Source organism: Pygocentrus nattereri, chromosome 7, assembly GCF_015220715.1.
Source record: "Pygocentrus nattereri isolate fPygNat1 chromosome 7, fPygNat1.pri, whole genome shotgun sequence".
Lineage (NCBI taxonomy): Eukaryota > Metazoa > Chordata > Actinopteri > Characiformes > Serrasalmidae > Pygocentrus > Pygocentrus nattereri.
Genome location: NC_051217.1, coordinates 42192358 through 42206930, shown reverse-complemented (window position 1 = coordinate 42206930; position 14573 = coordinate 42192358). Strand labels below are relative to the sequence as shown.

General features: G+C 43.2%; 1 protein-coding gene across 7 annotated transcripts in view; it reads right to left on the bottom strand.

The window, feature by feature from the left end:
- LOC108439016 (thrombospondin type-1 domain-containing protein 4) overlaps window positions 1-14573 on the bottom strand; it is a 97881-nt gene that overhangs the window by 43249 nt on the left and 40059 nt on the right. Inside the window, exon 1 of one of the 7 annotated variants that reach the window (XM_037539697.1) lies at window positions 3990-4277. The exons of 5 other annotated variants lie outside the window; for them this stretch is intronic. In XM_037539697.1, coding sequence (XP_037395594.1) covers window positions 3990-4109 — 120 coding nt within the window. In that variant the 5' untranslated portion in view covers window positions 4110-4277. Of the gene's footprint in view, window positions 1-3989; window positions 4278-14573 lie in introns of those variants that run through there. One more of the 7 variants, XM_017717180.2, reaches the window with a different exon arrangement.

Below are 14573 nucleotides of genomic sequence, written 5' to 3'. Positions count from 1 at the left end.
TGAAGCAATCAAACCCATTCAGTGATGCTGAGGTCTGGACTCTGGGGTGGCCAGTCCATCGTTCAGCTTCTTTATTTGATGTGTCCGTCTCCTTTTCTCAGTGAGGTTCTTCTTGATCAGCTACACGTCCTTTCAGACCCACAGCGCTGAGTGGTCTTCTCACAGTGGAAGGATGGACAGAAACACCTGTGGATGTTTTCAGATCTGAAGCAGCTTGATGTTCTCCTCTCTCTCAGAGATCAAAGCTTTAAGCACTGTTTATCCGACAGGGTCCGTTTTGGTGACCCACCAGCTCTTGTGTGGTGGATAAGACTGCAATTTTTCTACATCTTTTAATCATATTTGGAACTCCATTGTTGGGAACATCTACTTCCCTGTGCAAGTGGATGATCTTACATCTAATCTCTAAAGAAATATCTACTGAAAATGAATTATTTGTGGCTGTCTTGACTGGAAACAAAAATGGGGGTTTGTAAGAAGAAGGTTTGTCATACTATGACGTCTCTGTCAGTGTTTACAGTTCTTTAAAAGATCTTTAAAGAACCAACAGTGGTTCTTCTATGGTTCTAATCATTGCTCTCCACAGGTATTCCATATTTAACACAATGTAGCACAAGTTAACTGTAACTGCTTCCTCCCAGAGCCTCTGTCCATCAGCCAACAAGAAAACTTTCCCCTCGCATTTCTCCACTGTAACTTAAGAAATGGAACTCGCTGGGAATAGAACCAAAACAGTGGGCCGAGCACATCGCCGCCAATAGAAACATAAGCCATTAGGAACTACTGGAAAGTGGTAAATCTGCCCTTCCCTCCGAATACATGACGTTTCCCACTGAGCTGGGCATGACGTGCATTTCTGCGTCCAGCTTAAGCAGCCGTCCACGGCTGTGGGGGGATGATTTAACACCTGGAGGTGGACTCCATTTCCAATGCATTTCATTAGGCTTCTGGGGCCTGACGTCAGCAGCGAGGAAGCCTCCTCTCTCTGGAAGGACGGATCAGTTTGTTAGCGCTCCGGCCGTGGTAACGAGCCCTCGTGAGCTCCGCAGGGCGCACTCTGAGGCGCAGGGCCAAGGCTACCACCACACCGTAAAAGCACACAGCTAGTAAAACCCAGCTAAAATAGCCAGCGTGCTGTTGATCCTACAGCTATTACTGGAGTCGGGTTCCCCAAAGCTCGGACAGAAACCACACAGCGAGTTTGTTTAAGCCCAAAAAGGTCATTCCTAATGTGCCATGTTGCTCAGAATGAAGGAGATGAGGATATTTTTACAAAGCAGGATTTCTCAGGCAGATAACTTAAGCTAAACTTGCCAATGTTAGGGACAGCTTAAAGTGACAGTTGGACCACAAATTATAATAAAAAATACACTTGCTATGTTTTATTTCACACTGTACGACGTAATGTTGTCTAAAAGTGGAAGAAAAGGTGTAAGCAGAGTTAAAATCAGTCATTTTTTAGCCACAATCCATATTCATATTCAGATTTTGGCCATGTTTGGGCCAATTGTGGAGATAACAGTGCCATATGGTGCCATATGAGCAAGTCTATATGAGGCTGTTTAAAATCTGATGCAGTTTAAAGCAAGTTAAAAGCCATACAAAAGCATGGCTATGAGTATTTATAATGCGATTACTACTAGAGCCAGGCAATATGGAAAAATGTAACACTGCGGCACTTCAAAACATTTTCACAATACACAATGAGCACCGCAATAATTAGTTTTCTGAGGTTTTTTTAGGTTGGAATAGACAAAAGCACTAGTTATGCCAAAAACTATGAATACAATGAATTTTATTAAGGTTTAGTAGGAATCTTTGCGACGAAATATGCAGTTCTTTAAGTGGTGATGATAACCAGAATGTGCAAAGAAAAGCATAACGGGAAAATTGTCATGATAACAATAAATACCATCATATTGCCCACTCCTATTAGCTAACAGCCTCATAGCTCCAGTGCAAAAATAAAAAATCAAGCTTTGGACACCAAACATGTCTTGGGTAATTGAACACCCTCACGGAAAAGGGGGAAATTTTGTATGCTGGGCCAATAATTACTTTTGGCCACTTTAAAAGTCAAGGGAGCCCATTTGGAGAAGAGGTGAGAGACACTATTATTAGGCAATCCTCACTTTTGGCTTATATTTTCCAGCTTACTGAGAAATACTGCTTTGTGAAATACCCTGCTTCGCTGTCCCAAAGATAACTAAGTAAACAGGGTAGATATGATTCCATATTGGCTCTCAAAATAAAAAAATTATATGTATATATAAAATAGAAATGACCCAAAATGAAAAAGGCTGCATCCATTGACTTTATATACTATACATACAGACTGTGCTGCTGTCAAAGCAAAGTTGAAGAAAATCTATGGGCTGCTGCCGTTTGGGTGGCCATGCCGTGTTGGCAGGGAAGGCCAGCAGTGACAGCTTAATGACACTGAGGGGTCAAACTGTTTCAGGACCCATCTGTTAACAGGAAACAGCAAGCTGAGTGACATCACATCCACGGGGCTGGGAAGGGGGGGGGGGGTATTGGACCATCCTAAGGAAAAGTAGGTCTAATAATACAAGAACATTCAGCTTGTGTAATCTCCATAGGAACACACTGACCAGTAGAATAGGGGGGTCCTGGGGAGCACAATGGCCATGTTCACCAAAGCCCACCAGCAAAGGGCTGTGGAGCAGCAATGGAGCTCCATCTAATACCTCTGGGATGAGTTTGTGAACCAGAACTGATCATCCAACACCAGTACCTGACTTCACTAATTCTCTTGTGGCTGCCATCAAATCCTCACAGCTATGTTCCAACATCTAGTGTAAAGCCTTCTCAGAAGAGTGGAGGCTGTTACTGCAGGGAAATAAGTAATACGCTTAACTCTCCGTTAAGATTTGGTTGGAAACACCTAACAAACGATTATCCACTCAGAATGTTTTGCTCTGTGGTATCTATGCAGATACAGCCAAGCTAGCTCACCCATTGGTTAGGATTGAGGACAAGTCAGATTAACCACCAACATAACTAGGAACTGACAGAGAAATCAACCAATTATGTTTAGATTTCATAAGAAAAAACATCACTTTAGCCATTATGGAATTTCTGGACATGTCAATGGCCGTGAATCCCAGCTGTAGTCTAACCCAGATTCAGTTCCTTGTTAGGAATGTAAAACAGACACTGTAAAACGGCTACAAGCTCAAATATATGTTAATGTCTGATAAGAGCTCAAATTAAACATGTAAAATGTCGTTGCAAGCTTAAAATCTCTTTGTTTAATATATAACAGCCGAAAATGTTCATGTGAACGGCTGTTAGCTTTGTACTGACATACTACCGGAAATCCCATAGAGGCGTTAGAAAAACTTCCATAGAGAGTTTTGACAATTATGGGCGAACTGAAGGCCTAGCTCTAATAGCCATGGTTCACAACTGTACATTTCAAACATAAGTCTCCAGTAAAGTCCCCTCAACTCAAACACATGAGATTTACCACTCAAACCAAACAACTGGAGGTAAAACCATCCAAAACCACCAGACAAGTTTCCCAGACATTTTAAACCCTACAAACAAGGCCCCTCACTGGCAGTGTAATCCTTAGACTAGGTCTTACTCTCTAGCTGCAGGAGACCTGTACTTGATAAGATCTCCACCATCCCAGATTTTCCCAGACCACCACAGTTATGTTTCTGTGACATTCAGTTCTAGAGTAGATTTGCAAACAAGACTCCAAGTATTCTAGTCTAGTACTAGTTCTTAGTTCTTAGGCTAGATTCTATTTTTTTACCCCCTACAAAAATCAAATATGTCTTTAATAAATAGAAAATATTGAAATATATTATATTCTTGTATGGGATACCCATGAAAGTGGGCTGTTGATCTGCGGTCCATAAACTAACCACAAGTTCACCACCATCCTAGAATGTTCACACGGCCACAGTTTTGTTTTCCAGATGAATTCAACTTAGTTCTGGACTAGACCTCTCACTTACAGTGTAATTCAGTCCAGGACCAGACTTCAGCTCGCTCTGGGAGCTCACCTGTGGCCAGGGCTTGACCAGTATCCGTGTGTGGAGGCAGAGCAGCAGCAGAAGGTCCAGAGCCGACAGCATCGCAGAAGACCAGCAAAAGAAACAGCAGATAACCAGCTATCCAGACTGTTCCAGCGTCCTCCTCAGCTTTCTCTGAGTGTCGATCACTCAGTCACTCACTCACTCGCTCCTCCACTTAGTGCAGCACACATTCAGACAAGCCCAGGAGCCGCCCCGTCCCTCAGCCAGCGTCTCTACCACTGCCAAAAACACTGAGAGAGCACGAGAGGGGGAATGGAGAGAGGAGGTACAGCTGGAGGAATGAGGGGAGGGGAGAGGGAGATGAGTGTGTGTGAGAGAGAGAGGGAGAGAGAGAGGGAGAGAGAAAGGGAGAGAGAGAGAGAGAGAGGGAGAGGGAGAGAAACAAACGGGAGAGAGAGAGAGACAGAGAAGAGAGAGGAGAGAGAGAGAGACAGAGGAGAGAGAGATTGGAGAGAGAAATAGTGAGCGAGGCAGAAAAAGAGAGGAGAGGAAGAGGGAGACAGGGAGAGCAAGAAGAGAGAGAGATGAGAGAGAAACAGAGAGTCAGACAAGGAGAGGGAGAGAAAGGAGAGAGAAAGAGTGAGTAGGACAGAGAAAAGAGGGGAAAGAGACAGGGAGAGTGAGAGGAGATAGACGGACAGAGAGGAAAGGAGGGAGAGAGGGTGAAACTGAGGGAGAGAGAGGGAAGGGAAGGACGAGAGCAGAGCAGGTGGCAAATCTGCTTTCCAGAGGAAATCAGCAAATCAGAGAGGAAGTGTGAGCTGTGTGTCCTTCAGTAAAAGGACAGAAGGGCTGAGGAAGAGGAGAGAACAGTCTGTGAGGGGACAGAGGGAAGAGAAACAGGACGAGAGGAAGGAGGAGGAAGCGCTTGCAGGCCTAACTCAGCACTGAGGAGCTCACAGACTTACTAACACCATTCAGCTGAGCTGCAGAGACAAACAGCGGCTCTGCTAGCACGAAGCCCTGGACTCTTCTCTCTGGTGCTTTTAGTCCTTTCCCAACCTGTCTGTATCTCCGGAATTAAACAGGCTGCTTCCGTCACTGTGTTTGTTACCCTGTTAGCAGGAGTTCAAGAGTTTGATCCCTGGTGATGCTACAGTCACCCGTGGCTGGGAGTCCAAGACAGCATAATAGGCCTCACTCTCTGGGTGGGAGGGATGGCCCCCTCCATCAACTCAGTGCGTCTGTTAGCTGAGGTAACAGAACTGGCGGTTGCCACTTTCCTGTGATGATGATGTTGAAGTTTGAAAAGATGCCGTGATGCTTCACAGCTCTCGCTGGAAGCCTGTGCTGGCCTTCACCATCCTAGTGCCGGTGGTATCTTGTGACTGGGGGAGTCCTAACTAGTGGGTGGAATCAGATTTGACTACATTGGGAGAAATAAAAACGATTCAAAAAAGTTGGTATCTTTAATGCTGGTATATGACTGATAGACTGTATGTTTATAATATTACACATTTTTTTCTGTTTTCCCGTAAATGTTGTGCGAGTGACAGAGCGCTGCTTCAAGTTAGCCAGCTGCTAAAAACAGCTAGCCTGGAAAGAGAGCATTGTCCCGCTTTCCAGTACCTCACAGCTTCCTCAGTTTACCTTTGTTTAAATCAGGGCTGGAATTTGCATGAACCCACTTCTTTCTTTCACCTCTGTTGCTCAGGAATGCACTAATACAACAATATGACTGAGCTCTGTAACAATGCTGTAGTTGGGAGGAGCAGACGTGATCTAATGCTTGTTAGGATGTACAGAAAGAGGGGAGTTCGCAGTAGGACAATACAATTACGCCACTTATCCCGTCACTCACACTTGGTCACAGGAGAACAGATCGCCAGTCACTCCACTCAAACACGGAATGTATAATTCCATGTTTCAGACGTTGCTAAAGTATATTTTCCGACCCATTTTTTACTCATCGCCCCTTCCCTCTCTAATCGTGTTGAAAAACTCGGAAGTGCGCCCTCTCCTGGCAACAGCAGTGTAATGTCATTTTCCTTGAAAACGCCTTTTTTCGCTAGAACGTGGAAGTGTGAGAATGTATTATATCGAACATTTATCAAACATTTCTCATCGCTCTATCGAGGAAAAGTTATATAATAATTATATAACGATAATTATCGTTATCGTTTTGTTGCCCAGCCCTACTCGGCACCACTTTTTGACGTATTTTTATTCCGCAATTTGCAAAGAAAGTCAATGGAGTCGTGGGCAATGGGCAGTCGTGGCTGGAGGTTAGGGAACCGGCCCTGTGACCGGAAGGTTGCCGATTCGATCCCCAGGGCCGACAGGCCATGACTGAGGTGTTCTTGAGCAAGACACCTAACCCCCAACTGCTCCCCGGGCGCCGTGGATAGGGCTGCCCACCGCTCCGGTCAAGTGTGCTCACTGCCCCCTAGTGTGTGTGTTCACTAGTGTGTATGTGGTGTTTCACTGCACGGATGGGTTAAATGCGGAGGTGGAATTTCCCCAGTTGTGGGATCAAAAAAGTATCACTTAATCTTAATCTTAATCTTAATCTTACAGAGTGTCTACAGGAACAACACTCCACATCACTTCAACAGGAATGGGCCGGGCTCAACCTCTGTAGGCTGAATTGGGCAGTCATATCAAAAATGTGTTCATGGCAGTGGCATCACAACCGTGACCGATTCAAACGAGTTGGCTTATTTTTCCATATATGTACTGCATGGAACGGGGCATGAATGTTTACATAGTTTACATCAAACTCGCCTCAAAAAGCAAGGAAAATTCCATGATTTCGTCCAAAAATGACTGTTAAATTTGATTTGCTATGGACGGTGCTGATTGCCATGTGTAACCCAGAGTTATATACATGTCATGCTATTCCAGTCACAACCAATCAGCAATCAAATTCCAGAACCGCGGCGAGATTCCTAGACGCACATATAAGAGTCTACATGCATAATCCACTTCGAGTCCGGCCTGCAACCACACAATCAGGGAGCAGGGGCTGCTGTCAGAGGGAGGAGAGGAGGGACTGTCAGAGTCTCATCCACACACTGATCACTCCACACACGTGCTTTACCGCAGTGAGTAATCCTCACACAGGCACGGAAAAGGCCGCACGCAGCCAAAACGCCTTGACCCATCGTATGGTTTTCCTATTGCAGCACTGTGTAGACACACAGCATAACGTGGGTTAATCACACACTAAAGCAGCTTTTCAAAATTTGGATTCAGTGTTTTCCCTTAGGTATGGATGTATATTATAATCATAAGTCATATAATGTCTGGATTTGAAAACACATTTCGGACTTCTGACTGACTTGGACTTTAGACTAAAATCCTTCTCTATGGCCATCCTTATACTTTAATTCTGTTTATTTTATCAAAACAAATGATTGTACGTTCACTTTTGTCACTACCAAAACAATCATAACGTCCGGTAAAGTTTCAGTGTTGACCGTTTCCATAGTGACAATTTTAGCTCACTTATGCTAGCCAATACATGACTAGCAAACACAGCTTTGAACAGCTGAACACACATAAAATCATCATATTCTTCACTAAAACATGAACGAGTGTACTGAAGGCCCACAGAGTGCATTTTTACATTTACGGCATTTTGGCAGACGCTCTTATCCAGAGCGACTTACAATTTGATCACTTTACACAGGTAGGCCAAGGTGGTGTTAGGAGTCTTGCCCAAGGACTCTTATTGGTATAGTGTAGGGTGCTGACCCGGTGGGGGATTGAACCCCAGTCTACAGCGTAGAAGGCAGAGGTGTTACCCACTACACTAACCAACCACAGCATTTATTCAGTATGTTAAGTTGTTCTCTGACGTCTACATAGAAGTTTTCTGACTTTGGTCAGGGTGATAAAGGCCGTGTCATCAGGAGATCGCGAGTTTGATCCCTGGTGATGCTGCAGTCGTCCGTAGCCGGGAGTCCAAGAGAGCACAATTGGCCTCGCTCTCTCTGGGTGGGTAGGATGGCCCCCCTTCTCCCCCCATCACTCAACGCGATGCTAGTCAGCGCAGGTGTCTGATAGCTGATGTAGCAGATCTGACGGTCAGCGTTTTCCTCCGAGCGCGTTCAGCTGTCCAGTGACGTCACATGAGCAGCAGTTCGTAAAGAAGCGGTGGCTGGTTTCACAGGTTTCAGAGGAAGCCTGTGCTGCCTTCACCTTCCTAGCATTGGTAGCATCATGTGATTGGGGGAGCCCTAAGTAGAGACGACTAAATTGGGGAGAAAATTGGGTTAAAAAATAAAGAAAGAAAATAAAAAAATATTTTATTAGGTACACCTGTTCAGTTGCTTGTTAACACAAATAGCTAATCAGCCAATCACACGGCCACAAATCAACACATTTAGGCGTGTAGAGGTGGTCAAGACAACTTGTTGAAGTGCAGACCGAGCATCAGAACGGGGAAGAAAGGGGATTTAAGGGGCTTTGAACGTGGCGTGGTTGTTGGTGCCAGACGGGCTGGTCTGAGTATTTCAGAAACTGCTGATCTACTGGGATTTTCACACACAACCATCTCTAGGGTTCACAGAGAACGGTCCGAAAAAGAGGAAACATCCAGTGAGCGGTCAGTTGTGTGGACGAAAATGCCTTGTTGATGTGAGAGGTCAGAGGAGAATGGGCAGACTGGTTCCAGATGATAGAAAGGCAGCAGGAACTCAAATAACCAACCAGAATCTCTGAGGAACGTTTCCAACACCTTGTTGAAAGTCTGCCACGAAGAATTAAGGCAGTTCTGAAGGCAAAAGGGGGTCCAGCCTTTTACTAGCAAGGTAGTGTACCTAATAAAGTGGCTGGTGAGTGTACACACACACACACACACACACACACACACATTATATATATATATATATATATATATATATATATATATATATATATATATATATATATTTTATATATATACACACACACACAGAAAAGAAATGAAATGAACCTCCATGTAAACAAGCTGGGTCTCGGTTTAGCTAGCTGAGCTAGTTACTTGGAGCTAACGTTACCTGCGCTAGCTACTTTTGATCTCAACAACACCACAAAGTAAATTAAAGCTGCTGTCTCACTATGAAACTTTCAGATGATCTGGCTTCACCTGACAAAAAGTGTTAAAATCACACAGCATGGCTGCCAATTACAGGCTGCTGTTGGGGCTGTGATGCTAATAAAGGTGGAACCGCCCTCCGAGTCAAATGCTGAGCGAAGCTGCTTGATATTGTCTAAGGTTTGAGAAACTGCTAGACTGAAACGAGCAGAGCAAACGAACAACTTTGCATGGAATTCTTCCAGGATAGCGTTAAAGATGTGGAAGCTGAAGTCAAATAAATGGTGCCACAGTCACATTCTGGTGCTGTACAAACATTTAAGGTGGAATGGAACATTTGATTAAGAAGCTGGCGAACTGACCTTGGTTGGGCCTTCAGAAAGAAAGTTGTAAGCTCCTTGGATAAGGTATAAATCACCTTCACAGCCTGGAACAGGAGATATTCCGCCACTTTCTGCCGGTGCTGCTTTGTCGCTGTATGTAAATTTTGGGGGTGTAAATATTAACAAGAATGTTTGGGAAACAGGCCATTTTGGCGTCCTCTTTTTTAAATGCAGACTTTGTGTTTGCAGGAGGAGACAGCAGTGTTTGAGCTTCTTTGTACCTCTGCTTATTCAACTATTTCAATGTAAATACAGTTTTCCACTCTACGGCACGTAACTGTGGAAAATGCGTTTCAGTAGTGACAGTTCTTAAAGTTCCACACTGATTTTCAGACTTTGGACACATTTACCTCAAAACAATGGGATCTAACTTCTCACCATGCGGCCACAGGGATATAGTCTCCCCTCCTGCTCTAAATTGTAGGGGTGTGGCTAAAATAAGGCCCCGCCCACATGCTAAAACTGTGTTTCGGTAGTGACATAAAAACATGGGGCAGCCATTTTTTTTAATTTTATTTAAAAACTACACTCCTGATAATTCTAAACATTTCAACTTCACTTTAAAAGAAATCTAAAAGATCTTAAAAACAAAACGTGGCAAAAAAAGAAAGTAATATGTTCACAGGATGAAATGTAGGGGTTACGGTTTGGGACAGACCCAATAAAGAATGGTTTTGTGTATGTTTAGCTTACTATTATCTCAAGTAATGCCTCAGTTATAAATATATCGTAAAATAATCCTTGTAAATATTAAAGGTCTGAATGCTTTTTATTGTTTGTTTACGTTGAGACTGTAGGCTGTACTAATTCGGTAGAATGAGCCATATAAACAGCATAAAATAATAATACTACCTTCTCCTTAAGGGGGGGGCTATAGGCTCCTCAACACTCCTACGTCTACTCCACCCCTCCCTGTGTGCATGTTATTCTCAGCAGCAGGCAGTAATTGGCGCGCCCTCTCACCCCAAGGCAACAGGTGCCACATCACCATCAAAAAGTCAGCCTCCTCCTTAACGGCCATTCAGAGCTCATAAAACACACTCTTACTGATCCATTACTGTCGCTCTGACAGCCATCATCACACACACACGCGCACACACACACACACACACACACACACACACACACACACACACACACACACACACAGAAGGCCAGGTCCTGTGAGCAGAGAAAGCCTTCACAGAGCATAGAGTCATATCCACACCTCCTACCCCAGAGAGCAGTATTCAGAACAGCGTGCTAATCCTATATGAAGAACTACAGACCACAACAGGCCTCCACTGCTTCAGAGACGATTTTCTGTCCTGCCAATTTCACAAAAGCTGCAGTCACACTGGATTAGTGTTGTCCAAAAAAAAGCTGATATATTGCTACATATTGATACTGAACATTTTGAAAGAGTACAGTACTCGTTCCTGCAGTATCGATACTACGTGCTTCCAACAGTGCATTAAGGCAGGTAACGTTCGACTCGTCCATCAGACTGACAGATACAAGCGTTATTCATCCCTCCACAAAATGTTTCCACGTCCAGTGGCTTTAGTCAGAGCAGATTCATTCATTTCTCCCGCCAATATCCAAGCCAGCCTTTTATGCTGATGTTGGCATACAAGGTTTTGGATCTAGGGCTGGGCAATATGACAATATTTATCATTTGCATAATAAATTATGTCACATCATGCTTTTCTGATTATATTGCAGATTTACTCAATACTTAAAAACACTTCCCAATTGCATGTTTCCATGCAGTGAGCATAATTAGACCTAATCAATTGGATTTAGTGCAGCATAGTGTCTATATTATGTGTCGTGAAACTGTCTTGAAATATCATGGTATTGTATTTTTGCCATATCGCCCAGTTCGACTGAGATCTGTGTCCATCCAAATCACTGGTGAATGAGTGCACATGCCGAGGGTTTGGAGATGGAGTCATACAGTAAAAGAGAGAAATACTTGTGCCTGCATCTGGGAGACGTATCAGCTCCAGCAAGGCCAAACGTGTGGCCAGTCGCAACGAGGAAACCAGACGGAGAAGGAATTACACTGCTGTCACATTTCTGAAAGCTCCAGCTGACGCTGAATGCGGCTCAGCTCTTAGGTTAGCAATGGAAGCTTGGCGTAAAGTCACTCTATCGTACACTAGGAAGCTCAGTGACATGAAAAGAATAGTTTGGCAGCTTATACGCAGTATTTTTCCCTTCCCAAGACATGTTTGGGGTCTGAAGTTTGCTGCTTTAGCTTTGTACTTCAGCTGCATGGCTAATGTAGCCAAGTAATGAAAGCTAATACCCCATGACTTAGCATTGTGCTAACTGCGTGCGTAAATCATCACACACTTGAGTCAAATCTTGTCAAGTTAACTCTAATAGACTTGTTCATGTGGTTTATGACACTGTAAGATGTACTGGTATTTATAAACATAGTCAAGAAGGGTTCTTCTATTGCTATAAGCTTGACAGCACAACGAGCAGGACACTGATCACATTTATTGAGTAGATATATCAGTCTACTCAGGCTTTAGCAGAGCTCAGTAACACTGAGATTAATAACTGATCACATTGATTTATCAGTCTACTCAGGCTTTAGCAGAGCTCAGTAACGCTGAGATTAATAACCAATCACATTGATTTATCAGTCTACTCAGGCTTTAGCAGAGCTCAGTAACACTGAGATTAATAACTGATCACCACATTGATTTATCAGTCTACTCAGGCTTTAGCAGAGCTCAGTAACACTGAGATTAATAACCGATCACATTGATTTATCAGTCTACTCAGGCTTTAGCAGAGCTCAGTAACACTGAGATTAATAACTGATCACATTGATTTATCAGTCTACTCAGGCTTTAGCAGAGCTCAGTAACACTGAGATTAATAACTGATCACCACATTGATTTATCAGTCTACTCAGGCTTTAGCAGAGCTCAGTAACACTGAGATTATTAACTGATCATCACATTGATTTATCAGTCTACTCAGGCTTTAGCAGAGCTCAGTAACACTGAGATTAATAACTGATCACATTGATTTATCAGTCTACTCAGGGTTTAGCAGAGCTCAGTAACACTGAGATTAATAACTGATCACAATGATTTATCAGTCTACTCAGGCTTTAGCAGAGCTCAGTAACACTGAGATTAATAACTGATCACATTGATTTATCAGTCTACTCAGGCTTTAGCAGAACTCAGTAACACTGAGATTAATAACTGATCACATTGATTTATCAGTCTACTCAGGGTTTAGCAGAGCTCAGTAACACTGAGATTAATAACTGATCACATTGATTTATCAGTCTACTCAGGCTTTAGCAGAGCTCAGTAACGCTGAGATTAATAACTGATCACATTGATTTATCAGTCTACTCAGGCTTTAGCAGAGCTCAGTAACACTGAGATTAATAACCGATCACATTGATTTATCAGTCTACTCAGGCTTTAGCAGAGCTCAGTAACACTGAGATTAATAACCGATCACATTGATTTATCAGTCTACTCAGGCTTTAGCAGAGCTCAGTAACACTGAGATTAATAACCGATCACATTGATTTATCAGTCTACTCAGGCTTTAGCAGAGCTCAGTAACACTGAGATTAATAACCGATCACATTGATTTATCAGTCTACTCAGGCTTTAGCAGAGCTCAGTAACACTCAATTCAGAGAAAAAAATGATGGCGATGATTTTCCTGAAAATGCCGTTGCTGACTAAAACTGTATAACTGGCTTTATTCATGATACTGCTGTTAAAATTATTTACTAAACTAAAATTCCAAAGGGTAACGAAAAAAAGAAATAAAGGACAAACAGGTAAAATGGACTGTGAGTGGACAATGAGCGATGACATTTCGAACACTCTGCTAAACCACCAGTAGGCCACCCAGTAAAAGCTGAGCAAAAAGCCAGTGGGCCACCATCAGTGGGCCAACAGTGGCCTGGTATCCTCTTGCTATCTGGGTTGAAGCCTAAATTTTGCCTATACGTTTCTTTACTTTGTAAATTTGATACACCAAACATGTCTTGGCTAATCGACTAGGACTATCATTTTCTGATTTGACAGGTAACAGGCAAGAGTTCCAGAGAGTTCTTGTTATAACACTGCGTTTACATTTGCCCATTCACTCTCAAGTAATATATTCAATGTACCAGTGGCCTCTTTGACTGGAAAAATGTCTATAAAGTGGCTCGTGTGGTTTTGACCTGATAAACAAAAGCTGAAGAAAGCAAATAAACAATTGCTCATGATAGTAAAAGGGTCAGTACTCACCTGATTATTAGCACTGAACCGAGTGTCGAAACCCTGGCAGGTGTGAACGGTCATCCCATTTTGTTTCTATCACTCATCTGCCTTGAGGTACAGTCTCATGTGTTTCTCTGTATGTAAACCTACAGTGTTTATTAAAAAGCCTTGGAGCTCCAGGGCTCCGCTGTGTATGGGGTAATATTTCAACAAGTCAGCAGCTACAGGAAACATGAAGGGAGGTCCGGACCCCGAGGGGCAAACTTATTGAAAGAGACATACAGCACAGTTATGAAAGGAACAGTTTGGTGAAATATCTCATTTGCTCACTTTTTCATCTTACCCCAAATGTTGGAAAGCAGCCAAGACTGAAGTTTGCTTCTTCAGTTTTGCACTAGCACTAACAAGTAATGGAAACTTCTACCCAATCCAGTGTGTGAAATCCCCTCCGGTATTCAGGGTGGCCTACGTTGGCCATCTGCTCAGCACAGCAGCCCTACTCCTGGCTTCAGTGGCAACAAAATGTTTGGTTGAACAATTCTTCATCTGGAAATGCTCTTTTATGGTTTAATGGACTTCCACATATTACACATCACATTTGTTTTGGTCTGAGAAATGAGTCACAGTTCACTCTTTCCAGTTTTCCAGTGGTATATTGGGCATAGTTACAGTTGTTAGCCTGTAAAGGACCAACTGGGTGAATCAGTCTGATAGAGCACCACCCTGAGGCAGACCACAGCAGCAGCTCTAGTCAGTTAAGAATACCAAAGACAAAGGCTCACTGACTGCGGGTAAAGTAGCTAAACAATGACAGAATCATTCCATAAGATTTTTCAAGGGACCCCTCAGAATTTTCATT